General features: G+C 38.6%; 1 protein-coding gene across 1 annotated transcript in view; it reads right to left on the bottom strand.

Annotated features, from left to right (window-relative positions):
• Nucleotides 1–3,647: 3,647 nt before the first annotated feature.
• The window catches only part of prkcbb (protein kinase C, beta b), a 93,008-nt gene continuing 82,875 nt past the window's right edge, over nucleotides 3,648–13,780 (bottom strand). Inside the window, exon 17 of the mRNA XM_028042145.1 lies at nucleotides 3,648–7,093. Coding sequence (XP_027897946.1) covers nucleotides 6,941–7,093 — 153 coding nt within the window. The 3' untranslated portion in view covers nucleotides 3,648–6,940. The remainder of the gene's footprint in view (nucleotides 7,094–13,780) is intronic.

Genomic DNA, 13,780 nt, shown 5'->3' with positions numbered 1-13,780 from the left:
CTCGCATCCTCCCAGCAGCCCCTGCACCGCACTGATTAGCTACAAGAGAGGGGGAGTGAGAGATTGGCAAGCGATGCGTGGAGAATCGCGCCCGAGAGAGAAGCAGAGACGCCACTTAAAGAGCCACAGACCGTTTTTAATGACTCCACTCCAGCGAGTCCGCATCACTGTAGACAAAAAAAGACGTAAGGCACAGCAAAACTCATAATTTTAAGTACACTTCAGAAGGTTTTCAAGTTCATGACTCCGTTTAAGTTTTGCTTCTAAGTCTGCCTAACTTGGATTTCTATGAAAATTCAGATTTTAGCTTTAAGAATTTTGAAGCAAGTTGGTTTTTTTTTTTATCATGTGAAGGTAGCAGTGGCTTTAAAAAAAAGTAAACCAAATTTATTTTTTAAAACAATGCCCATACAGTAAATAAAGCAACAGTAGCAGATCAGTGAAGAGCAGCAAATTACCACCAAAAAAAAAAAAAACTATATTCAAAATGCTTACTTTTGAAATTTTTGTCGCATCCCTAAAATGTTTTCTTTTAAAGATATTAGGTAAACTACACAATGAAAAAAATATTCATCATAAACCTGACCTAAACAGTTAATACATGACTCAAAGTGAAGTGTTTGCAAAACCAGTTTGACTCACAACCGCACCCCTCCACAACTCGGCTCCACCAGACTAGCGGCAGCAGCGACTAGCAAGCGCCTGGTGGAGCTGCACGTTTACTGGCGTTTGCTCTCATACAAACAGCTTCTCAGTCCAACGCTCCTAAGAAGAGTTGTAGGTTTTCCCCTCCATTTTCCTTTAAACATTTACATAGTTAATTCTTTGAGCTGTAAGAAGCCACCATGTGCCTGGACCGCACATAGCACACTTCTCACCCCTACGATTAAGTAAAGGTAAAAAACAAAAAAATGTATTTGGCAAAAACGTCTACTGAAGTTCTGGGTAGCCGATTATAACATCTGATTTAATATTTTCAAATGTTGTCATCAGACAGCCAAAAATATAAAGTTATGTGCAAATTCTGATTTATACAAAACCCCCCCCCAAAAAAACGTAAGAATAAATGGTTAGGTTTAGATCCCACAGGTCTGTGTTTGGTGTGTTTTTGAATAAATCGTGTTTTTTTTCTTCATTCAGTAAAGTTACTCACAGTAGGTTAAAGTAGCAGTACTTCATAAACATGATATATCCTCCCCCCAAAAAAATTTATCACACCTCTCTGGTCACATGAAGCTTGAACAGATTGGTTGATTTAATGATCACTGCACTCTGTATTCCTCAAGCAGACAAGAAGTCTGCAGTCACCTAAAGTGTCCTTTCCTTGCCCTTCCTCTCTTTTTCTCTTCATCCCCACTACTCCTGTGCACCCAGTTATTCCAAGTTATTCGCAGAAGGAGGAAGACAGACAGGGAGACGAAGGCGGCCGTCGAAGGGAGGAGGAGGAGGAGGAGGAAGAGGAGGAAGACGGTGTGGTTTCTGCTCAGTGAACTGGAACCCTTCCTCGCCTCTGGCCAATCTCGGGGAGACGGAAAGGAGGGGAGGACGGAGGAGCGAAAGTTAGAGGAATCTGACAAGCTTGCAGAAATTAGTGAGCAAACAACAAACTATGTTGAAGAGAGGGAAAAAAGAAGAGGAAGAAGTAAAGGGTGTCTGACGGATACAGGACGTTGATAAATCTGTTGCGAGTATTAGGCATGTGCAGATGTGTTTCTTTGTTTTGTGTGTCTTTTGGCAGATGGAGCCGTCTTCAGGGCAGAAGGGGACATATGGCGATGTGGAACGATGCTGGCATGATGCTCGTATGTCAGAGAAGTGATTTATGTGGTCTCTGCAGACGGAGACCCCAAGGAATAGGTCAGGGAGCATGAGCATTGTATTGGTTTATGGTTGTTATAAAGGTAAGGTACATTTTATGACCTTGTGGTAACAAAAAAATAACCCGTCAACAGCTATTTTGCTGGAGTTAGCTGAAAATAAGGACAAATAATCCAGAAAAGGTCATAAAAAGATCCAAAGACATCTACGTTTCTTATGTCTTTTCCAGATACATGTTTATTGACAACAAGAAACTTAACAATTGCATCATATTTATCTTCCTTATGTCAATCCTACACATTCATTTCCTGCTCCCAAAAACGAAATCTAAAATCCCGCTTCTTTCCCTCTGCACATCTAACAACAATTTCTGACTTGATGGTGCTTCCAAGTTTTTTGATTTTGGTAATTCTGTCTTCACGCTAGCTGGATTCACCACTGCCCCCTGGTGACCTGGCTCTCACCCCATTTTCACAGGAAAACTCACAGCTTTCTTTACATTTATAAAACAAGAAAACTCTCCATTCTGTATCGACAGCCTCCAGAAAACCTAAGTACATTTTCTGCTATTAAAACTAATATTTTTGCAAGCTATGTCAATGACTTAAAATCCCAATTGCCATCCATTGAATTTTCAGGTTTTAACTGGACAAAACGTCACAAAATCCAAACAACTGGGATGCTTTTAGGGTTTAGAAATAATAGTAAAACCAGAGAACCGGACATTAAGGCCTTCAGTGATTGAAACTTTTTTCTGTGCGATTGCGTGTAATTGAATGAGAAGCAGCGAGACCGGCTCATTAAGAGCGAGGTGACGTTAACGCGTTCAATTGGGTGAAAGTGTGTCTAATATGTTTGCTTAACGGCAGCGACAGTAGTGCTGCAAAAGTCACAGAGAGAGAGAGAGAGATAGGGAAACGAGAGGGCAAGCAAATAAGATGGTGTGAAATAAATCCAATAAGCTCCACTGTCATGCTCCCCTCTTAAGCGCTTTTAAGATGCAGTAAATGAAATAAATTGGAGGTTCGTTTAGATCAGCAAGAAAGAAACTCCAATTCAGACGTTTTGCTCAGATTTCACTAAAATCCAGATATTTTTTTTCCTGGAAGTGGTATATTTTAGACTTTGCAGTGTGATCGTGGAATGAATGGCTGCAATCTCTAAAACGGTGTTATTACATCGCTTTTGATCAGAGGAATTTGCAAAACCTTTTTGTGACAAAGATGTTTCTTTTGACATATTCTGCAGCTTGGTCAGAGTTTTGGATTGAATTAGGTGAAAATAAATGTGTTACAACTCCAAATATTATTTGTTGCTAATATATGAATAACTATGCCTTCTGGGATTATCTTGGGTGGCAAATCAATACTTAGTAGATCCCTGGAGTGCAAAACAATATAACACAAATTCTACACCATTAATATTTAGGCAGCGATCACAAAAACTCACAATAAAAGTGGAGAATACATGAGCCACCCAGAAATTCTAGATATACAAATTGAAAATATTTGCAACCTAAGAAATATGGTGTACTATAGATAAAAGAATTTCTACAGCACTTTCTTTTTTATTCATGTTAAATGTGGAAAGGTCTGTTGCTATATATTTTATTATGTGAAAAGAAACAACAGTACAGTGGAAAAACAAAAAGTGAACAATTATTAAATTATCTTTACCAGCAATAAAGCTCAGCTATAATTTTCATAAGTTTCTCACTTTGTCTTGCAGAAATTTTGTCCCTTGCACCGTATTGCCGCACATGTCCTACAACTACCCATTTAAAAATCATTTAATGGATTAAACAAAACACAGCCAGTGAGGGTTTTTTTCAATGTAATTTATTATTTTACAACCTCCTCCAACATGACAACACATATTTTCCTATAATTTAACTGCTTCACAAAACACATTCTCTTAAAGTAACTTTTCTGAAAAATCATCTTCAGGTGCAGGACTCAAATGTTGTTAGGAGCGTAACCTTGACTAAAACTCCAAGCAGAATTTGAAACATGGCCACCAACTTAACGATATCTAATCAGAAGTGGATTTTAACGGTGAGCAGCCTTAATAAGGCATATAATCGAGAGGGGAAAAGAAAGATACACCAGCATAGGTCAGAACCAAAATGAAGAAACCTGCAAATAATAATAATAATAATAATAATAATAAAACCTGCAGAGAGGGAGAAAGGTCAGGGAAAAGGGAAAAGACGAGGAGAAAGCAGGAAGAGAAGGAGGAATAAAAAAAGGTCGAAACAAACAAAAAGACAGACTGAAAGGTTAGATCAGAGAAAAGGTCTGGAAAACAGAACAGAGAAGGAGATACAGAGAAAATCCAGGCCAAAGCAACCAATGGACAGAGCTCTTGCGGCTGGGAATCAAACTCATGTTCTGCATAAAAATCCCATTTAAGCACACCAGTTTCCCCGCACATAAACACAAATTGAGAAATGGAAGACTCTTCCTCCGACGCGTTCAGAAGCAGATTATATGTACAAGTAAAGCCGGGCATAGTCCTTTTACATCTGTGAATAAGTAGCATAATAATCATATCATAGATTCAGCAACACAAATTATGTCTATTCTTCTTATAAAGCATTTATTGCACACCTACATCTAATAAAGAATAAATCCATGTTGTATGGAGCAAGATAATAGAAAGTTCATCACATGCATACAAAGTGTACTTCTAGTAATCAAACATCCCCAAGAACTGGTTGATTGTTTCAGCTTTCGGATTCAGACTCACTTTGTTTAATTTGTCCAGTTTTATGCTTTTATTAAAGAAACAAACACAGAGCAATGATCTGATTCGTACTTAGTAGTTGCCACTGAGCCGGTGGCAAGAACAAATATTATGTTGTGGGGGTTTCCGAAGAGAACTTAAGGTAGATATTTACACATTACACTAGAACAAAATATACAGCTGAATGCTTGCATAAGGTCACTACACATAGCTGACAGTATTTTACATGTACAACATCCAAGCGAAACAAATGTAGGCTTAAATCGTCCAAAAGACGAGACACTGCGACGGTGTGTGTACAATAACGGCACGTGGTATTTATAACGCACACAAGTGTTAACGGTTTGTGTTGAATTGAAAAAATATCTCATTTTTCAGCGCTCTGCTGTCACCAAACAAATACTTTAATCTAGGATCAGACTCTCTGGTTCCTTTTGTGTTGTTTTTGTTTGTTAGATGGCATAATGTTTTAAAAAAAATCTGATTTGCAAATAGAAATAGGACTTTCTTAAATTTTTAATATGCCTTCTAATGCAATGTTCCTTCTTTTAACAAAGTCAAGCAGTTTGGCAGTAGATGCACATGCAGTGCCTTGCAAGTATTTGAATAGGGCTTTGCCAACACAAAGGTGTACATAATTGTGAAGCTGAGAAAAAAAAAAGATTGCATGGTTTTCCTACATTTTCAAAAACAAAATCTAAAAAATGTGCATGCATTTGAATTTATTTTAATCCAATACTCCTAAATAAAATCCAAGGCAACCAAGGGGCTTCAGAAAACTTTCGGTTTCATTTAATCTGTTTTCAAATCTCTTAGAAGGCTTCGGTGGTTTGCTAGAGAAAATGGGGTGAACAAGGAACACTGATTATTTGGCATTCATGGAAGAGAAGAGAGAAAAGAAAGGCATAAGGAAAACTTTTCCAGTTTTCCACAATCCACGCAGGAGTTTAAACTACACTCAAATGTCAGAATAGCCCAGAAAAAGTCCAGACTCAAATCCAATTGAAGATGTGAGGCAGCAACTAAAAGTTGACACTTACATGTGCTCTCTCCATTCAGTCCGACCAGGCTTCAGTTTTTGAAAAGAAAAGGAGAAACCCTCCATGTTTAAAGAATCAGCCACAAGAGGATCTCCTAGAGACAATATATCAAGACAACTTGCAGTAAAAATCCACGCCACATTTAAAAAAAATTTTTTTTATCTGTAAAACATTTGAAAAACCACGTATGCATTTTTCTTCCGCCTCACAATAACACACAACTTTGTGTTGGAAAGCAGATGAAATCCTGACAAAAATAAGCTCGTGTTCCTAACATGACAAAATGTGCAAAATCTCAAGGGGTATGAACACTGTTGCAAGATGCAGTATGCTTACATAAAAAAAAAAATCAATACAGATTATTAAATGTATTGCAGAAAGCAAAATAAAATAAAATGGCAGCAATGCTGCTCGTATTGCCGTTTGCGAAATTACTCACGCGGGTGCTGTCAAAGCATCTCACAATTTCTGGCGTCTGCTGCATCGGTCGAGCTTTCAGTTCACGACAAACCTGGCCGCGGCTGAGGCCTTGGCAGAGGAACGAATTACATCCAGCAAGAAGAACGATCAAATAAATACGGGCATAGTTTTGGGAACGGCTGTAGACAGGATAGAGCGATACTGCATTCAACAAGGCCAATATGAAACAGGCTGAGTGACATTTGAGTTGTTGCCTGATGGGTAAAATATTAATACATTCATGATGCCAATCTGGATGGATAATGTCAGGGAAAGCCTGGGAACGGCTGCAAAAATGACTGTCGACAGTAACGCTTAAAAACACGGATGAGTCTTTCAGTAGATACAAAGTCGACCACTGTACATTTATTTATACAAAGACATGAAAACATACAAAACTTTACATAGCTACCTTAACATCATGGCACATTAGTTACGCTGTGGTTAAGACCTACTAATTTTACATGAGGAAAAATTTAATGAGTGAATCAAATAAAACCAGCACTTTTAACTGTTATGTTTAAATAATGAGGACTAACTCAAGAAAATCAATTCTTTTCTTGCAGTCAACGTAAAATGAATATATGAAAAGGTGGCAACCAGAACTGGATCAGTTGTAGGGGTGCTCATTTTGGGTTCGATCAGATTTCGTATGGAGAGATTGGAATCTCTTCATCTCGTTTCCAAATCTCCGGGATTAGTTATTAACTCAAACCTAAGTAACACCTAAAAGAAAAGAAAAAAATCATTTGGTGAACACACACGAAAAAAAACAAACAATTTTTGTCGTCTTTTTTTCTTTTTGCCTCAATTTTGTGCTAAAACCTTATTTTCTACCTCTCTGTGTTGTATGTTCAAGTCCATTCTACTGTGTTAAATTAATTAGGTGCCACGTATTCGGGGTTGGTGTAGGAGAAGCCGAGGAACTCGTCCTGGTCCAGGTTCATGATGACGAGCTTGTCTGTCGGCGTCAGGTCCACGGCCATCTTGGTGAACTCCTTGTCAAAGTTACAGGTGTCTCGGCGGTTTCTCTGCGAGTGGGTTTTTGAAAGTTGTGGATGGTGCAACGATGGAGGAAGTGGAGAGACAACAGTGTAAAAAATAAAATAACAATGGAAACATTTTTGGAGAGGGATGGAATGAAATGTATGGGAAGAAGAGAGCAAAGTTGCCGTTAAACAACTCAGAGTGGATTATCAGCTTATCAATCAAATTTTAATTGTATAGCACCTTTCAGCAACAAGGTATTTCAAAGAGCTTTGGATCTTTTAAAAAACAACTTAAATTGTAGAATTACACTGCAGATGGCGACAGCATGTTGGAGTAACTCTTTCAGGCGAGGTTCTTTTTGTATTTTAGTCTATTCGTTTTTTTAGTTGAGGTATGTTTGAACAGTTATTCCCTCTGCTTTCCGATGCCGTGCAGCTTGAAGGATTCTTGCTCCTACTTTTTTACTTTCTGACAGTGAAGTGAAAAACAACCGTGGCAACGAGGCTGTTTTTGTACCCGGGAGCAGATGATTAGCATCTCAAAAGCTTAAATAACACCTGAACTATGACCCCACATCCCAGAGATGTTGAAAAGGAGGCTTTCTGGACACAGTCCAGGAGGAAGTTCAGACTCTTGTATTGATCGTAACGGGAACCGATCATTTCCCTGACTCCAACATATCTCCATCCAGGTTTTTAACCACACAGTCAGACAGATTTAAAAAGGAGTGGAAAATGTAGTTGATTAGCCAACCGAAGGCTTCACCCGGTCGACTTAACATTAAAGTGTGTGGCAACACATATACTGCCACACACAGTTTACGTGGACAAACGTAAAGAAATAGTTTGTCCTTTTGTGACCAAGTTTCTTGAGTTATTTCGCTCTTCTTTTTGATCCAGTACCACCAGTCATTTATAACACTAAATGTTTCATTTGATCAGATTATTAATAAAACTGCAGACTTTATTACATCTTAAATCTAAGTGAGTTTTTTTTTTTAGCTGCCACTGCAATGAAAGCACCATTTTACCACCGGACAAAACAAGATGTTTTGTCCGGTGGTGAATGCATGCAATTAACAATTGCATGCATTTCTAGGAAAGGCACTTGTACATTACTTACCTCAATAATGCCTGGTATCTCTTTGGGAGGCCTTGAAAAACATATGACCAACAACATCAGTGTTTAGATTGTGTGACAAATATTATCATGTTGAGGCACCAAAAAGATGTTCGAAATTGAAGAAGATTTTGCGTAACTGCAGTAGTTTGGTGTTTGAAGTGGGAACTTGAGAGTTGTACTATGGATCCATTACCTCCTTTGTATATGATAGTAAAACATTATACCAAAAAAATCCAATCTAACGCAATATAGTACAAAGTTCTTTGGATAAATCTTCAGTCAAGTTAAACTTTTTCATGTGTCATTACATTTTCACAAATAAAGACGTGATGGATTTGCGTTGAGCAAAGTCAGAGTAGAAGGTGCAGATGTGTATCTCTGAATCTTTTTCTTCAAAAAAACAAAAACAAATCAAAAGACTGTTTATATCCAAATGTAACAGAAGAATCTTTTGACTTTAGACACCATTGATTTAAAGTGGCACCTGGATTTTGTGCTATACTCTCAAACTAAAGCATTCAGAAGCTGATTATAGGGTCGATACGTGGGGCGAATCCCACGATCACAAAATGTAAATACTGAGAGCAATATGAGAACATGAGAGAATTTCCAAAGCAGCATACTGTAAATCAAGAGAGAGAGAGAGAGAGAGAGAGAGAGAGAGAGAGAGAGAGAGAGAGAGAGAGAGAGAGAGAGAGAGCGAGCGAGCGAGAGAGAAACACTCGAGAGACTGTAGACAACTGTGACTCAGAGGGAAACATGTTTGTGTAGCAATAGTAGCAGAAGGGTTCTCCTGGACAGGAAAGTGTCATTGCACATTTCGCCTCAGTAGGCATGTGGTGTAGAAAAAAAAACAAGAAAAAGAAAAAGGCTGTTAGAAATGGCAGAGCGTTCTGAATGCAGTAAATAAAAACTGCAGCCTTTCGATTAATTTTCAAACACACAAGGGCTGTCATCCTGTCATAACTGCAGCTTATAGGGGTTGAATACGCTACCGAGGAGACGGTGGCATTCCTGCCTAAAACGCTCTACTCTCTCTAGAGGGAACAGGGAAAGCCACACTCAGGAAATTTGCCTTAGTACATTTAGAACATGGAGATTCTCTGACTTCATATTTGACAGCGCTACTTTATATATATATATTTCATTTCAGTGCTCAATCTAGATATTCTACGTCTGAAGCCCTCTAAAAGAACTTTCCAATTTCTGAAGATATGAAAGACGAGTTGGTATCTGTTGGCCATTCAGCAACCCTGAGGGCAGGCTGGATCACTTGCTACGATCTCCTCCGTTCTTTGCCGATGTCTGATCGGCTTCTAAAGGCACTTTGTTTACTAATTTGACATTAACTCTCCCGTTAATGTTAGTTTCTGAGGAACAGCAATAATGTTTGTGGGTCAGTTTGACCCGGACAGTGTTTAGTCATGCAATAGTGTCAGAAACCAAAACATTCCTCCAAAAACATTTTTGTATCTGAATATTAACTCCAATACTAACCATTTCAATCAATATTTGTGCAATGATGTTTTTTTAATTTCTCACAAATAAAGGATCAATAACCACAACCTACTCATTTACTCATTTGGACATAAAAAATGTAAGTTCCATTTTTTTATGTCCACTGAAAAAAACCTAGACACAAAAAACAATAATTTCCTTGAAATTGATCTTTTGCAAATTTTTCTATATTACATTTTGATTTTTTTTTTCAATGGGTGATCTTTATAATTGAACACACATACTGTTCTGGGTCAAATTGACCCGCTGATTAAAATCGAGATAAATGAGTCATGCAGAGAGTATTTATGTTTTCCTCCACTTCTGCCGAGTGTCCACTCAGTGTGGGTGGAGTTTGTCCACGGGAACAGAGAAGATTCCCGTCAAAAGTTATATGAATACCTGCTTTCTCGCAGTTTCCTAGTGAAGAGAATAGACAGAAAGTGGGTTCGTGTGCGTGCACATGCACATGTATGTGTGTTGTGTGTCGTGTTTGTGTGTGCGCGTGCGGTGAAATATGGTTCATGGCTACATGGAAACATATAGAATTGGAGATTTTTTAAAATCTTTTTTACCTTTCAACTTGTCTGCAGGGTCAAATTGTAAAAAGTATCTATGTAAAAAGTAGACCCAGGAGGGGTTACAAATGTGCAAAATGAATACATTTTCAATTTATATGTAGAGTGCACCTATTAAGACAAATAGAAAAAGTTTCATGGAAGAAAAATACTTCCAACAATTTTTTTTTTTACTTTAAAATGGGTCAATTTGACCCGCAACATAACAGGAGGGAGGGTTAAGTAGACGGAGGGTGACGTTGAACGTTAAGGCGTGTTTATAAATCCAGGAAGCAATTAAAGAAGAATCTGGATATCAATCCTGACAGAACATTTTTGTTGTTTCGTTCAGCTATAGGGAGACATGAGGGGAGGGCAACACTTTAGGGAACGACGCCAACAGAAACTAATTAACACAGCTGTGGTTCATTTCCAATTAGTTTCTCCATCTTTCATGCAGCAGCAGCGAGCTGGGACCTGGTCGGAGCACAACAGCCGACGGGCCCCGTCGGGCCGCGTTCGCTGCCAGGCTTCCTGCGTTTCCTTTCGAACTGGAACAACACGCTGACAGAATGCATCGTTCGCTGCATGTTTCAACAGTTACCCTGTCGACTCCACACTACCACAGATATTTTAAAGAACTTTTCGTATATTCGTGGCTGGATGTCGGCACAGGTTTGGTAATTGTTGAATTGATGTTCTGGTAAAGGTAGTTTATTCTGTCCTGACACAGCAGAACACTATTTAAGTTTCTTCCATGCACTGTGCAAAACATTATTTTTATTTTTTCATTTGCCCAATAGCTAATTAACAGCTCTATATTTATCTCAGTTTTATTTGAAGAACTTGTACTAAATAAAATAACAAATAATAAAATAGTGTAAGAAATACTTTTTTATTTCCACTTGTAATAACGGGACTACTATATTAGAAATCTAGCACAAGATTAATGCTTCTGTATTTTTCGCCTCTATATATTATTCCCTTTCACGACCTGAGAATCTCAAGATGTTGTGTAGCGTCGTTTTTGTTTTTACGAGTTGTAGAGATTACAGTCTCACCGTTTTCTGTCATCAAAACAGAAAAGCACACAGAGTACAGAGTGCTATTTTCTTGGCCAGTTTTCTTTGGGTTTTCCCAGGTTTTACTGTCTTACTGGCTCCTAAGTTTTGTTTCCTCAAATCAGAATCGTAACATGCACATTTGCAAAAACCTGGGTGCATTTAAATCTCACTGTCCCATTCATGTAGATGAAGTAAGCTGGAAATGCTAAGTGCTGCATGGACTAGTCAGCACTCATTCCACTCATAGCAGTTAAAGTTGTTAATCATCTGATGGGTGAGCTCGTACTGGCATGGTGATAAGTAGTACGTCTCCACTAAATTTCCCAAGAAGACTATTTTGCACGTTCGTATATCAACCATGCATGTACATGTACATTATTAGCACATACATCTGCCAGCAATGCAGACCAGATCATAAAGTGCTCCATTTCAGCCTGCTTCAGTTGCAGTTATCGCTGAGAGGCACACACACACACACACACACACACACACACACACACACACACACACACAGAGAGAGAGAAAAAAACCCAAAATCAGCATCAGACAGATGGTGAGATGAATATCAGAGGCCTTCGGTGTTGATGCACAGATAGAAAACTCAGAGTAAACAGTAGCAAGACGGTTAATAAACACAAGTAGCTTTCACGTCGCTATGCTTTTTGGAAGTGGTGGCTTTAATGGAGGAACTGCCAGTCTCCACTTTCCTTCCTTCTCCTCCTCCACCTCTCTTTCTCTCTCCGCCAGTCCACGTCTTTTACGTGACGAGAGGATTAGCGGGAGACGCTGTCCGCCGAGGATGCGGGGAGAGAGTGGGAGGGACCGAGGAGAGGGGAGGTGAAGTGGGAAAGAGAGGAGGGCGAATAAAAAAAAGGCGGTATCAAACGCTGACCTGTTTCGGGCTGATAAGCGGCTGCCGCTTTGTGCTGAAGCCACTGGCTTTAATTTGGGGGCCGCAACATTTGGAATTAATTATCACACAATACAGCAGCTCTGCGCCTCACAGTGTACGCAGAATATTACATCCAACCCAATGCAAACTTTATACAGCTTATGTGCTGGAATTTACTGTTGCAGAGGACTCCCTCCTGCTTTATAATGAATCTGGATGAAATACATATGCTAGTATGTAGCTAAAGATTGCGGGTTCTGTGCTGTGTAAACCACGTTTCATAGTCGCATTGACTTTGTATTTCATATTAATGAGGAAGACCGATGTTCCCAACACTGTAGCTGGACGCTGAAACTGGCATGTCATGCATAAAATGAAAACACACGGCATGTCTTGCCAATGTGTTTCTCCCTGACCACTTCTCTTTCTCCACTGGTTCATGTATCACGGTCCAGTTGCCACTAGAGACACGACTTGAACACCAAAAGGAGACAATATTAACGAGTTTAAGTCTCTGGAAGTACCAGGCGTTGTTGTGTTCAGTGTAACTGCATCTTAAAACAATCATTTGCCAACATATCTATCAGAAACCCACCCAGCTAGTAGACTAGCTAACATGTGATAATTATGCTTTCCAGTCTATAGCTAACACTCTACAATGAAGGATACTCTAACTTTGGAAGCAATAGTTTAATTTGATCTCTGTATATGTGTGTAAACTACGGTGGCCCTGAGGTGCACTGTAGTAAACAAAAAAATCAAATGCTGAATAGAAATGTTGTTAATATATTAGTGTTATTTGTACGGCAGATATTAATGGTGCTACTAGCATTTGTTCCGTAATATCATGACACCATGGTACTTTTACGCCATCAGTAGCCATAATATACAGAATAAAAGACATGTTGCAATGACAAGCAAGTAACATATTGAATTATTAATAATGCTGTGACGCTTGTAAAATTGTTTGACAAAGTCTGTTGCAAATGTGCATCTTTGCAGTGGAATGTGTCAGATCAGGGACATAGTCTCCACAAAGCAAATCTTCTGCAAATGTTGCATCTTTTTTACAGGCTGAAGATGAAAAATGTCAGCATACAAGCTTAAACAGAGCAGGGAGGATAATTTTATTAAAACACAATAAGCCGTTCACGTTTGTTTTCAGCTTTTATAATCAATGAGCCCTTTGCTGCTTCCATCTTCTTATTTCATGCACATAGAGGATTTTATCTTCTGCTGTGACTGTGAGCAACAAGTCTTTTTCTTAAATGTCAAACTATTAACCTAAGGTAAATTGTGTATCATTTCAGACAATAAAACAAAACAACACTATGTTAATGCAAGAAACTTTTCATTTTGTGTTGATCAATAAATTTCATGATGCCTCAGCTTACCAGACAGAACCAGATCATTTTTATGAAACATCACAGATTCAATCAATATGCATGTACAAGTCAAGTTACCATATGGAAATTGTATGTAAGGTTTTCATATGGAAAGGGGATGCTTAGCTTCTTAAGAAAAAAAAACCCAGAACTTATGTATCTGAGATGAAGCTGACTCTCCATAAAATAACTTCCTGATGTATTAGAATCT

Source organism: Xiphophorus couchianus, chromosome 16 (assembly GCF_001444195.1).
Source record: "Xiphophorus couchianus chromosome 16, X_couchianus-1.0, whole genome shotgun sequence".
NCBI lineage: Eukaryota > Metazoa > Chordata > Actinopteri > Cyprinodontiformes > Poeciliidae > Xiphophorus > Xiphophorus couchianus.
This window is presented reverse-complemented; position numbering and strand designations above follow the sequence as displayed.